The sequence below is a fragment of the Mesocricetus auratus genome, unplaced genomic scaffold (genome assembly GCF_017639785.1).
Source record: "Mesocricetus auratus isolate SY011 unplaced genomic scaffold, BCM_Maur_2.0 Super-Scaffold_100007, whole genome shotgun sequence".
NCBI classification, from domain to species: Eukaryota; Metazoa; Chordata; class Mammalia; order Rodentia; family Cricetidae; genus Mesocricetus; species Mesocricetus auratus.
In genome coordinates this window covers 24,781,605-24,796,542 of record NW_024429191.1, presented here as the reverse complement: position 1 = coordinate 24,796,542, position 14,938 = coordinate 24,781,605, and the positions used below count along the sequence as shown (strand labels likewise).

Below are 14,938 nucleotides of genomic sequence, written 5' to 3'. Positions count from 1 at the left end.
CAAGCAGTCAATCACTTGGCTAACTGGGTCCTCTTACAAGCTTAAGTTCCTGTCTTCATCCATTCACTGATTTGCCCAATTTGCTAGGCACTGAGATCACAGCAGTAAGGAAGACAGACAAGAGCTTTCCCTCCTAGAGTTTATATTCCACAGAGAGACAGGAGCTTCCCACACAGAGACCACAAAGTTCATATTAGCACCATAAGTGATGCAAATAAGAGCAAAACACAACCTGTAGCCAAAGTGCCAATACTTGGGGAATCTGCCCGAGACTCTGGAAGCATCTTTCTAATTAATATATTGTACCCAAAGCAAAGGGTTGAGGAAAACCAGCATAAGTCATTTGTGTGGATGTGTATCTGAGCTGGTGAAAAGTGGGACCAACTTGGTAGGATACCAGATCCATCACTGGATGACCTAAAACCCTGCAAAGAAACCACTCCTTTCTTCTTAAGACTCACTGTTTAAAATTTGAAAACAGAGCTAAAAATACCTCCCTCATTTCTACCTCAACTGTAACAAAAAAGAAATGAGTGATGAAAGCTTAATTATGATACTGTATTTAAATCTGTTTAAATGTCTTTACCCACACAAAATAAAGAGAGCTATGACATATAGGGCTTCAGTGACCAGGCCTGTTCTTTGGCAACTGACATTACTTCCTGACAAGTCCCAAGGCATTTTTTTCTTTGTTGTTAGTGATTTTATTAAGTGAAAATTCTAAGCCTTTGGACAATCACTTTAGACCTTCTGAGCAAAGTAGAGTAAGACACCGTGTATTTCTACCAACTTCAAGAAGTCAGAGAGGTAACAAGACCTACAAGCATCCCTAAGACAGCTGATAATAACCGGCACAGACTTCCCAGATCCTGGAGAAGTCAGCCTGGCCTCTTTGGCTCTTCTAAAGGTCAGTTGGAACTGAAGGAAGTAAGGTATGCGTGTGTGTGTGTGTGCCTGTTTGTGCGTGCACGTGCACACATACGTGTGTGTGTGTGTGTGTGTGTGTGTGTGTGTGTGTGTGTGTAGAATAACTGCAGAGGTCATTCTCTGTGCTGAAATTTAAATCTGAAAGTCTTTTTGACATTAACCAGAGATCTAAATTAGCTCAATACTGACTGGGACTTGGTGCTTCCTGATGCTAACCGCTGGAGCTAATCCCAGGTGGCTGGGTCCAGCAGCCAGGCCTTCCCCTGTGATGGAAAGCTAACCACAGCTGATGTGAGCAGGAAGAAGATGCATGATTACATGTGTGAGGTCGAGGAGCTGGGCGGGTAGAAAGGGAAGTGCACTCTTCTGTTTTTGTTTCTGCCCATGATTTAGGGATTCCCAGCCCTGTCTTCCTCTCACCACTGAGAGATGTTCTAGAAAATCTCGAGCTGTATATTAGTGTGTGGTAACCACCTGCACTTTCAGTGCCCTGAATAATGAGGCTCACAGAAGAGGGAGTGCAGAACTTACTCAGGTTGAAAACATTGAAAATATGATGTGGGTTAGCTCATTCAGTTCACAACCAGAATCACATGTGGCAGATGACTCAATGAAGGGAAACAATACAAATGAGCTGAAGTTAATAAAAAGAGATGGCTCCTCATCCAAAAAAATATTTTCTTCATTATATACTTGAAGAATGTTACTCAATTATATTATCTTTAAGCAAGGGCATGAAATGCCACACAGGTAAGACAAAATCATGATAAGAAAGTAGAACAGGAAATCAGCATAAATGTATGAAATTGGTCTCTTGCCAATAAGCTCCCTACAAACTCTTTTTTAAATTTTAGTTTGGTGGATGGTTGATTGGTTGATTGATTAATCAATCTGTCATATGGTGCTGGTAACTGAACCTGGGTCTTTCTGCACAAGAGGCAAGTTTTCTGCCACTTGACTACAGTCTTATCCAAGTAAAGCCTTTTAAAAACTGTTTGGAAACACTGTGAGGGCTTATGTTTGGAAATTAAAAAATAGCAGATGGCTACATGTTGTATGATATAGCTTGTAGTGATGATACTGTGCACAGACTCAGAAAGAACCACGTCCCCAAGGACCGTGAAAGAAGATAGAACAGAGTTAAAAATCCCAAGGCCTTAACACGTGTACTGAATGCTTTCTTTCAAAAGTGGGAAAGTTATTAAAGACACTAAAGTAGAAGAAGACCATCAGGAAAGATGATGAGGACCAGTAGGGAGGGGGATAAATGGAGAGAGTCATGGAATAAATACAATAAAAATATACTATTTTGTGTGCAAGAAGATGTCATAAGGAAACCGCCCTTTTGTCCTGTCCTTTTTCTCTTTTTAGACAGGGTCATGCAATGTAGTCCATGCTGGTCTTGCAGTCTGGATCTTATTGATGTAGTCTTCTGAGTCCAGAGGTGACAGGCATGTGCTAATGTATTAGGCTCTGAAATTTGTCATTTTGGATAATGAATGGCTTTAGCTTTTATGTTAAAAGCAGAAGTCTTAAAATCAGAAAAAAGTTATGTCTATAAACACTGTACAGTATATGATTTTAAAATGGACCAAGACTAAGTATTTGAGGTAGTAAAATAGACACTTCACCATTTAATTGGATCATTGGACTTGGTAAATCTCTTATATTTAAGTTGTCACTAGGTACATAGAAAGCACTTTATATTCAGTGTCATACTATCATCCAGCAGATATTATGTAAAAAGTTCTTTATGAAAGAAACAAGTGTACTGTCCAATGAAAGAATTATTAAGTAAATAATGTCATAGCCATAAAATAGACTACTATATACCCACTGAAATATATCCAAGAAACACTTGAACTTTGAGAAGAACTGTTTGTTTTGTGACTGAAAGTAAAGCAGAGTGTAAAATTACAAAAAAAATTACTCTGATTCACTCTGATAAAATACCTAGGAGTAGACATAGAAAAATAATACTAAAAAAGATATTAATACTGATCCTCTCCAAAGGATAGGATGAAGGGCAATCATGGTTTTTCTGTATTTTTAAAATCATCTATATGAATTTGCAATATGTTCATAATGATATAATTTAGTTGAAATATTTAGGGCTCATATGTCCCAGAAACAGCAAAGTTCTTTCCTCATCAGCAAACTGATTTTAGGGAATTGGGATTCTGCACATGTTAACAAGGTCTAATAACTTCCTTGGAGGGTTCCTCAGTGCCCAACCTGGCGTCCCTCAATAGGGTCTGAGTCTTTCCTCCACTTACTAGTCTGTAAAAAACAAAAACAAAAAACAGAATTACTTCGCCTCTCTCAGTTTCCTTGTCTTGTAGGTGTTAAAAATGGAGCTTGACTAATGCATATTTTAGGGGTGGAATAGGCATGTGTATTTTACATTTTAGTATCATAGAGAGGAAGAAGATGTGGTTAATAAGGAAAAGAGAGAGTTTGTGGGGGAATGTGGAATATGAAGAACTATGGTATAAAAGGAAACAATGATGGAATCCCAGGAGTGTGGAAAACCAGTGGAGAAGAGAAAAGAGAAATTCAACATTTTACCTGGGCATGCTGGAGTTTTTTGGGGAGTGGGGGGGGAGGTATCGCTCTCAATCTGTCTAGTGTTGTAGTTCTTGACTGACATTGTAAGCAGGTTGAGGGGCTGAGATGGCTTCCACTTATTCTTAGGAAAGCATAGTCCTACTTGACTCAGCCAAGGACAATGTTCACACTTCACTGGCCCTGGAGGTCATCTGGGTCTCACACAGACAGCTTTATGATGCCACTACACATCTTGGTGAGCTGGTTCCAACCTCTAGGGAGAGTGGATCCTTAGAGCACATAAACTCAATGATGAATCCCAGTCAATACATTGGTCTCGGCATCTTGACGTACCTTCTACTCCCTATCCCCTATCTCCAATGACAAAATAGTATAGGACTACTGATCCTGTGCTGTGTACTTTTCAAAAATAAAAAGAGACTAGAGCACAAATTCAAACTGTCTAGCTATAATAGGAAGATCAGGGTGTATCTAATAGAGATTAGGATGTGTCTTATAAAGTTCCGATGAAGCATGAAATTATTGTCAAAGATTAGAAATTGTTTTAAATTCATAATGTTCTGTTCTTTCTAATGCATTGCTAAATGACAAAACAAACCTCACTTAATATTATATAAAGTATTTGGGGAATTAGGTAGGCATACCCATAGGAAAAAAAAGACTACAAGACATATGTCATTAAAATAATATTATGGGCTCACTTTTATAGAGTGTTTATGCTTAAAAGGCTTGTAGGAATGTGGTCAATTTTAATATTAGTTTACTTAATTTTAATTGGTGCTTCCTAAATTATCTAACATAAGCATGTAGTGTTTTGCAATAAAGAAATATAAACAAGTTTTAATGCTCTTGTGGGCGCCCCTCTTGTCGTTAGCTTGAACAATGAACAGAGGATCAGCATCTGCACCATTGCAAATGTGGAACAGTGGAACAGAAAATAGCCCTCTATAGGCAGAGGGAATAAATCGTATGAAAAGACAAAAAGAACTAGAGTTGTCTTTTCTCCACCAACCCCAAGATGTTAGGAGAAATTTCCAGGAACATAGTTCAAAAGCTGAAGGGTAAATTTGTCACTGTCCTGAGTATGGAAAAAGAAAGAAAGGAAAAAGAAAAACAAATGAAGAAATAAAAGTAAATAAAAAGCATCTTTGAAAACTTCCAAATACGCATTATTGGCTTTGAAAACCAAATCATATTATATTACACTAAAAAGATTAGCCACCCAAGACCTTCTCACATTACATTACAGCACTGAGAATGCATAGGAAGCTCAGCTCCTGCACTCACCGTTAATAGCCCTCCAATCCTTTACCAGCAATTTATAGTTTAGAAATGGCAACGCGTCTTAAAGATTAAAGCCATGTGACAAATAGTTCATGTCCTTTAATAACCAAATCGCATGCCTCAGATCCAGGCAGGCCTGTCTGCCTTTTCCTTCTATACGGTTTTGTGGGTAGGAAATACTTCATGTCCCTATTACATGAATGATGAATGGGACTGTTGGTTATGGTCTGTTATTTGCTTGGCTATAGTCAATATGTTTTCTTTGGACAGGGATTTCTGTGATTTATCTCTCTCCTGGCCTTATCACTTATTAACTCTGAGGAGACAGGAAAAAGCCAAGGTTGTATATGAGGCCTTGTGGCCATTTAGACCTCTAATGTCAGGGAAAATATTCCTTTTAATGATCCCGTTACACTAGCTACTCATGTCCTGATTACACTCCACTCCAAATAGGAAATAAGGGTCATATTTCTTGGAAAGTATATACATAAAATATGCAAAATAATATGCTTCCTTCAGACTGGCTTTATTCTTTGAAGAAACGGCTTTCATTTCATAGATGTCACTGAGGTACAATGGTTACTTTTACAGATTGTGGTTGTTGTGGCCATTATGGTACCCACAGGGCTTAACTGTACATATGCCAGCAGATTCCGAATTACCCCTCCCATCAACACATAGAAAATCAGAGAGGGGGAAATCACATTTTGTAAAAATAAATCTTCCCTTTGGCGGAGGAGAGGATTGGAACTTACTCTTTGCATCAAAACAAAAGGAAGGAATATTCTTTCTGCACCGAATTCCTTCCTATTATGTGAACAGATCTATCAGACTCATTTTTCAGGCATGTGGACAAGAGCAGCCTCTGAATTTTTCTTTTTTATTGAGTCTTTTCCAGTCAGGAAGGCACTGATACAGAACCACAGTGTTCATTACACATTCCCTCTTGTAGCTGAATCCTAAGTGAAAACAATCTGAGTAATTGAGGAAGAAGGAGGAGGAGCAGGAATGGGAGGAGGAGAAAGCGGAGGAAAGCCTCCTGTCCTCTATTCTTTGTGAATGGATGCTAGGCCTGTATTTTTAACAATGAACGTGAGTGTGGAATATCTCCCAGGGTATCTTCAGACTCCTCTTTCAGTGGCAGTTACAAGACCCTTGGGAAGCACAGCAAAGCCACAGCTCCACCATCAATGAGCTTGAGAAAACAAAACATCTGCTTGCTTGAGATCCTCTGTCTGCCTCACTGGGCATCTGACCTATCTTTCCATTCCCTCAGCTCTGGAACCCTCTCTCACTGCATCCCATCTCCACTGGTTACCACCTAAACCCAAGCTGGCACCTATCTTTCCTTGGTGACTTCAAAGACCTTTGAGAAAGATTTTCAACTCCCATCCTTCTAGAGGTCTGAGAAATTATAAATGTTACGGCCAACTGCCATTTCAGGAACTCTGAGAACTGCCCTCGGCTCTAAAGGTAAGCACCAAGTGCTTCCCATGGCTTCCATTCAGTCTTCCTACACACACCTTCTCTGGAACTTTCTGTCTGCCCAGCAGCCTGCCACCCTGTAGATTCTTGGTCATCCTTCAAATCTCTGTTCACATATCTTTTCCAGGTGGGAATGACCTTTGACCTGTGTGCCTATGTGACACCCTCTTCTTATTTTTCTGAATACTTCCCAGGTTCCACATAGCAGACTTAGGAACATCCATGTTACCTCTAGGGCCATGAGATCAATGAAAACAGGGACCTTGCCCTATTGTGGCTCAGCTATGATTTAGGGAATTGCCTAGAACTGGCTTCAAACATCACCTAGAGCACAACAGGGAATTTGCAAACATTCTTCTAATAAATAAAGCAACAATAGGAAGAGGGAAATCAGAACTTCATCCAAATATTCTGAGTCCAGCTCCACATCTTAGGAAGAACTAATGTTTTGCATGTCAGGGAAAGCTGAAATGCATGTACTGTTTGTCAAAGTAGGCCCAAACAACCAGTTCTTTTGATTTTTAAATAGAAACAACATTCTCACTGTCTTCTCTTCACATTCTGAGTTTATTTTTAGGCAGCACTCCTACCAGGCCAGGTACCATTAGAACGCCATTATCTACCTGATCTATTTACTTGTTAAATACAAATACTATTAAAATGTCTCCATTTATAGGTGAGGAAATGAAAAATATTTACCCCACAGATCTGAACCCATTTCTTTTTCATCAGAAACCCCAACTATTGTAGCCTATGCATGAAAATGTCAAGTGCAGAGGGATAGATTCTTAATTAACAGTTTCTATTTACAACCCATGTCATCCAGATTACAGCAATCAATGAGGACCCATTGATCCTGGACAATATGTTAATCAATTATCAGAGAACACCTACCACAGCCTCATGAGATGCTAAGTCAAGTTGCTTCAGCACAGCTTAGAAAGCCATGTAAGACTGTGAAAGGCTATCTCTTCATCACATTAGCAGGTCTAGTTTGGATTCCATCTCTGTTTTATCCACAACCAATAGAGGAAGAGAGCTGTGAGCAAAAGGAAGCTAAGGATGAGTGTGTAGTCTGATGGAACAGGATAAGAGAGATCCAGTGACAGAAATTCCCCTGACGATCAAGACAAGTTATGGGGAATATCAAAGTTACCAATTGCAACTAGCCCATTTTACAGTGAAAACAACTGGACTCTAAGGCACGTAAGAATCTATACTATGTCTCTTGGCCAGGCTAGTGCAGAGTACACCACAGGCCTCTGTCTCAGCTAGTACTCTGTCCATTCCCTTGCAGCAGGCAGAGAATGGTCAGAGGAACATAATTAGAACTGTATCTAAGTCTTGCATGTTCTTGTGCAAAAGACAAAAGAGGGAGATTGTTGACACATGTTACTATGTCCTAAAGAAGAAATTGTAGGTGGAAAGAAGAGAAAACTCACATGATTTTCATGAAAGAAAAATCAATATCATAGAAGTGTCCAAATCAAGACTGCTAATCAAAATGTTTATTATTAATTAAGCCATGGGGTTTGACCCCCAAGAATCCATGTGCTGGATATAAGGTGTCCAATGTGGCAGAATTAAATGGTAGATTCCCCCCAATTGAGTAATTTAAATTTAAATTAATTAGGCTATTGGATGTTCTGACTTGTACTCCTTGTAGAATCCTGCCTAGTTCTCATGAGAATGGATGCTATCAAGGATACAAACCCGAATCCCCCCAGATTTCTCTCTCACCATATGATCACTCTCACACAGGTCTCCTCCACAATACCATCCACCATGTTCTCATGCAGCCTAGCTGACCATTTTTTAAACTCCTAACGTTGCGAATTAAATAATCTTATTTTCTTTATATGCACTCAGTCTGGATCATTTTGTTGTGACAACAGACAATGGAATAATTACTTATAAATATCTGTTTCTTGTTACCATAATTACTCATACATTGCCCTTGCTATTTGTTGATGCTTCCGTGTACTGGTGTCCATGATACTCTTACTAAAAACCCTTAAGGGAATATCTTAGACGTATAGGAAGAGGAGGAGGATGTGAAACAGGATGTGAAATATCTGCTTCAAAAACAGACTCAAAAATGGATGGATGGGGCTTCAGTGATGGCTCAGCAATTCAGAGATTTTTGAATCTTGCAGAGGACCCAGGTTCAGCTCCCAGTATCCATATGGCTGCTTGCAACTGTTTGTCACTGCAGTTCCTAGAAGATCTAATGCCCTTGCCTGGACTCAATTGACCCTGGACACACCTATGATACACCTATACACATACAGGCAAAAACTTCAGATACAGAAAATAACAATTTTTAAAAAGCATGAATGACTGAAGATAATGACCACAATTTATTAATGCCAGCGCTGAGTCTCGCCTTCTTCTAGGTCTATGCATGGCTCTGATTCTAAAAAAACAACCCTAGCAGTTATCATTCTCTTCTTGTAAAGATAAGGTGATTGTGGCTTAGTCATAATGTGGAGGTCTCAGGAATAGCTGCTCCAGTAAATGGCAGACCTGAGAGTTCAATCTACATCCATTACCTTAAATGGAGGTACCCCATCCCTGTGTTGCACCATATTACTGGCAATGAAAAAGGAACTGATGGAGAGGAAAGAGGAAAGAGAAAATCTGGGGAAGAGAGAGAGGAGGGTTAAAACAAATATGATCGGGAGGGGAAAAAAATGGAAACTTAGAATCATCAAGAACCACAGAACACATTTGCCCATCTGGCCCATTCTGCAGGCAGAGAGATGTATTCTGCATCACCCAGGAAGGAGAAATAAAAAGAGGAAGTAGTTCAGGAAGAAGTTTCATTCCTAAACTAATACACTGTCTGGACTGGCCCTTCCACAGTGGCTGCAAGTTGGGTGATAATGGTTAAGATGGGAAAGTAAATGGTAAAAAAGGTTCTGATAGGTAGCCTAAACAGATAACCAGCAGGTCTGTCAGTTGCTCACCACCCATGACTCTCAGCAGCTTGTTGGGGAGGGGTATGATTGTGAGTACAGCCCTGAGTTGGCCAAGCATCATCCTGTGGTCCTTTTGTTATTTACTTTTTATGATTTCCCCTGGACACAGAGGCCTTTCCCATGAAGAAGTTACTTAGAATGAAAGTAAAAAGTGCTAACTTTAGATGTGGCCACTTATTACTAGAAAATTCTCAGAACTTTCAGCTACTAGGGAACTTTCCTTGGCATCCAAGTTCACTGAAGGCTTAGTAGGGACAGTTGTGTTCCTAAAGAAACAACTCATTTAAAGACTGGACGGCTATAAGAAAGCAAGGGATATGAATCATGAAGATATTAGAGAGACCCTACATGGCCAGTGAGGTTTGGTGAGGAATCCTGTGATGTTTATCTGGTTTACCTGAACTCACCACCCAGATTCAGGGTCATGGGACTCAGAATAATCCTGTGACTAGATGAGTTTTAGTTTCTTTCATTTATAAACACTTAGCATGTAAGGTCAGCCCTGACCCCACATTTGCAAAAGGATAATGAGACACAATAAAGTCTGTTTGATCAGGCCAGTGCTATTGGGCTTGTGTGTTCTATTTAAGTCACGACTCAACTCTTTTCCATGACTCTGATTAGGCAAATAAAAGAACATCATATATCTAGTGAACAAGAACGCTCAAGCCTGAAGGTCAGCAATGGAGAGTTGCGCCCAGCATCCTTACAAATGGGGCCAGCCTTCAGCCAATCTGTGTTTAGTCAGACAACTTCCTCCAAAAGGCTGCCCTTATTTGCATCGACTAGACCAGGGTGTCCCTGTCTGCTTTTATTTTCTGGCTTTTCTTAAAGTAGAATTTTACCACCTTCCACATTCCTCTATCCAAACTCACTTCAGCACTTTGGAAACAGTGGGAGCACCTTAATTGGGGTGTTATTTTTCAGTTCTACGATATTTCCTTTTTTTCTTTTTAAGGGGAAAAGTTCCAGTGACATTCCATTAAGAATTAAGATTAGTTTACCAATCCAGAAAGCCAAGCCTCACATCTTGAAGTTGTGTGGATGTTAAAGAAAAGGAAGTGTGAAGTGAACTTCTGGGAGTGGACGGCTGAGGGGCTTGCATGCATGCACACACACACACACACACACACCACAGCGACCTGAGCAGTTGTCTGGATGCAAAGAACAGACAGTCATTGAGACCCTTTTCTATACCTTCACTGGTAAGCAGTGACAAACACCGAGGTAAACGGAGTCAAGTGCAGGAGCTGGGAACCCAGCCATCACTAAGGACCCTCCACAAGGATAAGCCACATGCCAGTGATCATGAGGTCCAGAAGCTCCCTAGTGAAAGTCACGTGATGTCACTGTAACTATTAATAGCCAAGGAGTCTTTGTCCTGATTTCTTTCTATTTTTATTTTTCTAACACAATAAGAGGGTAGATTCCCTCCTAGAATACATGTCTTGTCACTTGCCCACAGTTGAAGGCATGAACACATCTGTTTCTTCTTTAAATTTCCACACGTGAACATTTCAGCACACTTTCCTCCCTAATTACTTCCCTCAGCTTGCAAATCTGCTGTTTGTATCTTTGATCTTAATTCCATCGTGATACAGATTTCCCAAGATGTGATTTCTTAAATTGATAGCAATTTTTAAATGGTTTTATAAAAAACTTAAATAATGGTAGTCTAGTTAGCCCCTAAGGTTTTTTGTTTGTTTGTTTTGTTTCTGTGTGGGGCAGTGTTTTGTTTTGTTTGAGAATTTAAGTACTGTAATGGTGGTGATTTGAAAAAAATTTATGACCAGGTGGCTCTAGGGTATATTTTGTTGAACAATGATTAAAAATAATTTCTTCTAAATGAGACCTGACCACAAAATGGCACCATTAATGAGCAAGGCCATTGTCACCAAAGCGGAAACCATGGCTGACTGCTTCTGGTGCCTCCCACCCCACAAGAAGTGTTTTCTTCTTTCTTTCTTTCTTTCTTTCTTTCTTTCTTTCTTTCTTTCTTTCTTTTGTTCTTCCTTTCTTTCTTTCCTTCTTTCTTGTTCTTAATAGCAGAGTAAATAAGCAACCAGCAAAGCCTAAATGTTTTCAGCCAAAAACAGAATCCAAACTCCTTAGAGAAAACATTTGGCCTCTGTGGTTTTGTAATATGTTCCAGAACAGCAAGTCCAGCAAGGAACATTGTGAAAAACTCCCATCCCTTGGAATGATGGTGAAGAATGTTACAGTATCAGAAATTTCAATTGGTCTTTTTTTTCCTGCAAGCCCATAATGAGGTTTGTTGAAAGAAAGAAAGAAAGGAAGGAAGAAAGAAAGAAAGAAAGAAAGAAAGAAAGAAAGAAAGAAAGAAAGAGAAAGGAAAAGGAAGGAAGAATGAATGAAAGAATGGATGAAAAATAAAAAGAAAATTACAGTGTTATGTAGAAGTTCTCACGGGAAAAATGAATGGCAAGAAATCCTAAATTTAAGAGACACAGCTAATCTGCTATTTTGATTGTTCTTCAAAACCTATGCTGAACCAATGAGCCTGATTAAAAACACTTGGCCCACTTCTATAAAGCATCACAGCTTTCTCTATGCTTCGTTTGTATACACCACAAAACTCCAGATAGACTTTTTTTTCAAGCGCTCACTAACAAAGTGCTGACTTTGTTGGGATGGCTGAGCTAATTTCGTGAACTCAGTGTGAAACCTGAGCTAAACAAAATTGTGGTAATTTTCCTTAATTTGTAAAAGTGATTGGAGGGCAAACAAAATTTTCCTCTTGGGTCAATCCTATAATTTTCAATTAACTAAAACTAATCGGCAGGCAGGCACCAATCCTGCATTTTGTTTAAAGGGCTGGGAGGCATTTCTGAGGGTCAAGATATATTAACTAGCTTGTTTGTTTGTTTGGTTGGTTTTTGTCATTGTGAGAGAGATAGAGACTGGGTAACTATGAAGCAAGCTTGGTTTGGTTCATTGTATATAATTATAGGGGAAGACACTCTGAGGTAGAATATCTCAGCACAAAAGGAATCTGCTCATTGAATTACAAGGTTTAATTAGGATGTACCAACAGCCCGTTCTGTGCTCCAGACCCCTTTGTGTGAAAACAACTTCCCATCTACATGGGTAGGTCTAGTGTACAGAGAACAAAAGCTGTGACTAGATCATGGATGGAGCTGGTCAGGTGATGAGGAGCAAAGTGACCTAGAATTTACCTCGCCATGTGTGGTCCTTGACAACGATCTAGGCCTCACCTTTTACCATGTAAGAAACAAAAAGTCTCATGGTCTCTCCAGGACCCCTCCCACAGCAGATTCTAAACGGTAAGAGATCCCCAGTGTTTGCTTTACCTATTACATGTATTTCCACATCCTGCCAGTCCGAATCCTGCCTGATTGGCTGTGCCTGGTGGGAGGGATTTCAGATGCACCCTGTAACCCTAGCTGCTTACCACAAGGCAGGGCCATGAGCCAAGGCTGTGGGGGGAGGGGTGCAGCTTACTGGGTAAGAAAGCACCAACCCAGAGTAAATTATGAGAACTACCAAATGTATTTAATTCAAATGTTGCAACAGGCTAGAAGAAAGGAGTACTGTTCATTAAAGCTCAACCCTGTTCCATACAGCAAACTCCACTAAACCATCAAGCTATTAGGAAGACCTTGGTCCTGTATAGAACTGCCTGCTCTCTCTTACTTCTCATATTATTTCTCTTAAGTAGCTAACCAATTTTTTTCATCATTCAAAACCATTACACCCACATAAGCTTTTAGTAATAACAATCAGAGCAATATCATTAGACCTACATCTGTTGAAATGGAGAAAATCTGTCTTAACAGAAACAAGTTTTTAAAAAAATACACATACATGACCAAATAAATACCTCATGAGGCCAAGCCGGCTCTGTGATGACTATCTGTAGTCATGCTTACCTGTATAGATGAATCTGCCTGGAGTCCCTTTGCAGAATTGCTTGGACTTGTAGGACAATGTGACTTCCACAACACCAGGAATGTGCCGAGGAGGTGTCTGCACACGGATGGCATGGGGAGTTATCAACTGCAGGAGACATGGAAGGGGAATGGTCATTGCAATATGTAAAGTACTCCTGTCCCAGCTGCCCTATCGGCTCTCCATAAACAGAGCCTTAAAACACATCATTAACCTGTCAATGAACACAGTCTGGATGGAACCTGTAGGAAAGATGCTGACAACATTTACAAGTGCTCTATGTACCGCCACAACAGCAGTATCTGGGGTTTCCTTCACAGGGGCCCTGGGTTTCCTGGTTTGGAAAGGGAACCTGGTCTAATGAAATGGTTTATCTCCTACAGGATATCCTTTGGAAAACCTGCTTGCAACAGATGCCCAAATCAGAGCAGAGCTTTGCCATGTCTCTCCATGGGCCTGATGTTTGAACTGAGCTATTAAACATATGGAGAGTACAGAGGTAGGAAAACAGTAGGCCTAGGCATTCTAATTAGCTGCAGAACACGTGTAGGAAACACCCTGAAGACCATTTGGCACATTAACTACCAGAGGCACAATCAAAGCACTTTAAAGGGGAGAGCAAAGGATCTGCCTCCCTGGCTCTGGCTAAACTAAAGGGTCTCTATAAAAGAAAAGGAAGGTTGTGAGAGGGCTGCTGGATGCTAACCCTTCCACCATGCAATATCGCACGCACAATGAGAAAGTTCATTTCTGAACTCTATTGACAATCAAATTATACTATGAAGCAGAATGCATTTTTTATTACTTTTATCTTAGTTTATATAAAGAAAATGTTATTAATGGTCATAAAATGGACATTATCTGGTTCTTTAAAAAAAATCCAGCCCTGGCATTTGACTGTTTGACCCATGATGGAGCTGCATTCTATAAGTTCTCTCTCTGGGAGGTCAGTAATGCCTCAATGCTGGGGCCTAGTCTGAGCACACAGTGGATAGAATATCCTTTATGGGAAATCTATAATGAGTCAAGGCTAGCTTGTGTTTATGCTACTGGATGGCAACAACATAGAAGGGGGTTTTACATAAATATGAAAACCACCAAGTTCAAATGTTTTGCCTGAAAATCATGGGTGAAGTGATGAGAAACCAAATTTACAGCCCTGGTTGCCACTGAGGGAAATAGTCTTGTGCTGGGCAGAAGAATGAGTTGTCAATGCCAAAATCCACAAGTAATGTCATTAAATGTTCCGGGAAACAGAGAAGACACTGGGGTAAAGTCATCTCAGGAATCAGAAATGCTTTAATCTCTACTCTAGAATACATGGGAAGTCTGAGCTATTGACTAGAGATTCACAAAGAGATAATTCAGTAAGTCCATGCCACAATGGAACTCTGGAGACCAAGCTCATTGCCATGACTCGTGTATTTTTGGAATGTTAATGTTCACTCACCAAAAGCACCAACAATATTGCCTTGAAATTTTGCCCTAGGCTAAGAAGCTCCTGCGCTCTGGAGGAGATAGCTACTACTACTATTTTGCTAAGTGAACAGAGTCTCAAGCTACCTTCTAAGAATGTCCCTCTCCATATCCATAGATGAGTGCAGCTCTCAGCCCTCATCAGAAATGCATCTTTGTGAAGGGGACAACAGTCAACACACAGATTCACAATTGGTCAAAGGGCAGAGAATAAATGTCTGTGAAATGACAGGCCATAAATGAAACATCTGGATCACATTGCCTCCCTCCAAATCTCAGGAAACATC

At 40.1% G+C, this 14,938-nt stretch overlaps 1 protein-coding gene across 6 annotated transcripts in view; it reads right to left on the bottom strand.

Moving 5' to 3' along the window:
• The window catches only part of Ebf1 (EBF transcription factor 1), a 385,469-nt gene that overhangs the window by 68,471 nt on the left and 302,060 nt on the right, over positions 1 to 14,938 (bottom strand). For all 6 annotated transcript variants that reach the window (XM_040748482.1, XM_040748483.1, XM_040748484.1 and 3 more), the window contains exon 10: positions 13,157 to 13,283. In XM_040748482.1, the coding sequence (XP_040604416.1) occupies positions 13,157 to 13,283 (127 nt within the window). The remainder of the gene's footprint in view (positions 1 to 13,156; positions 13,284 to 14,938) is intronic.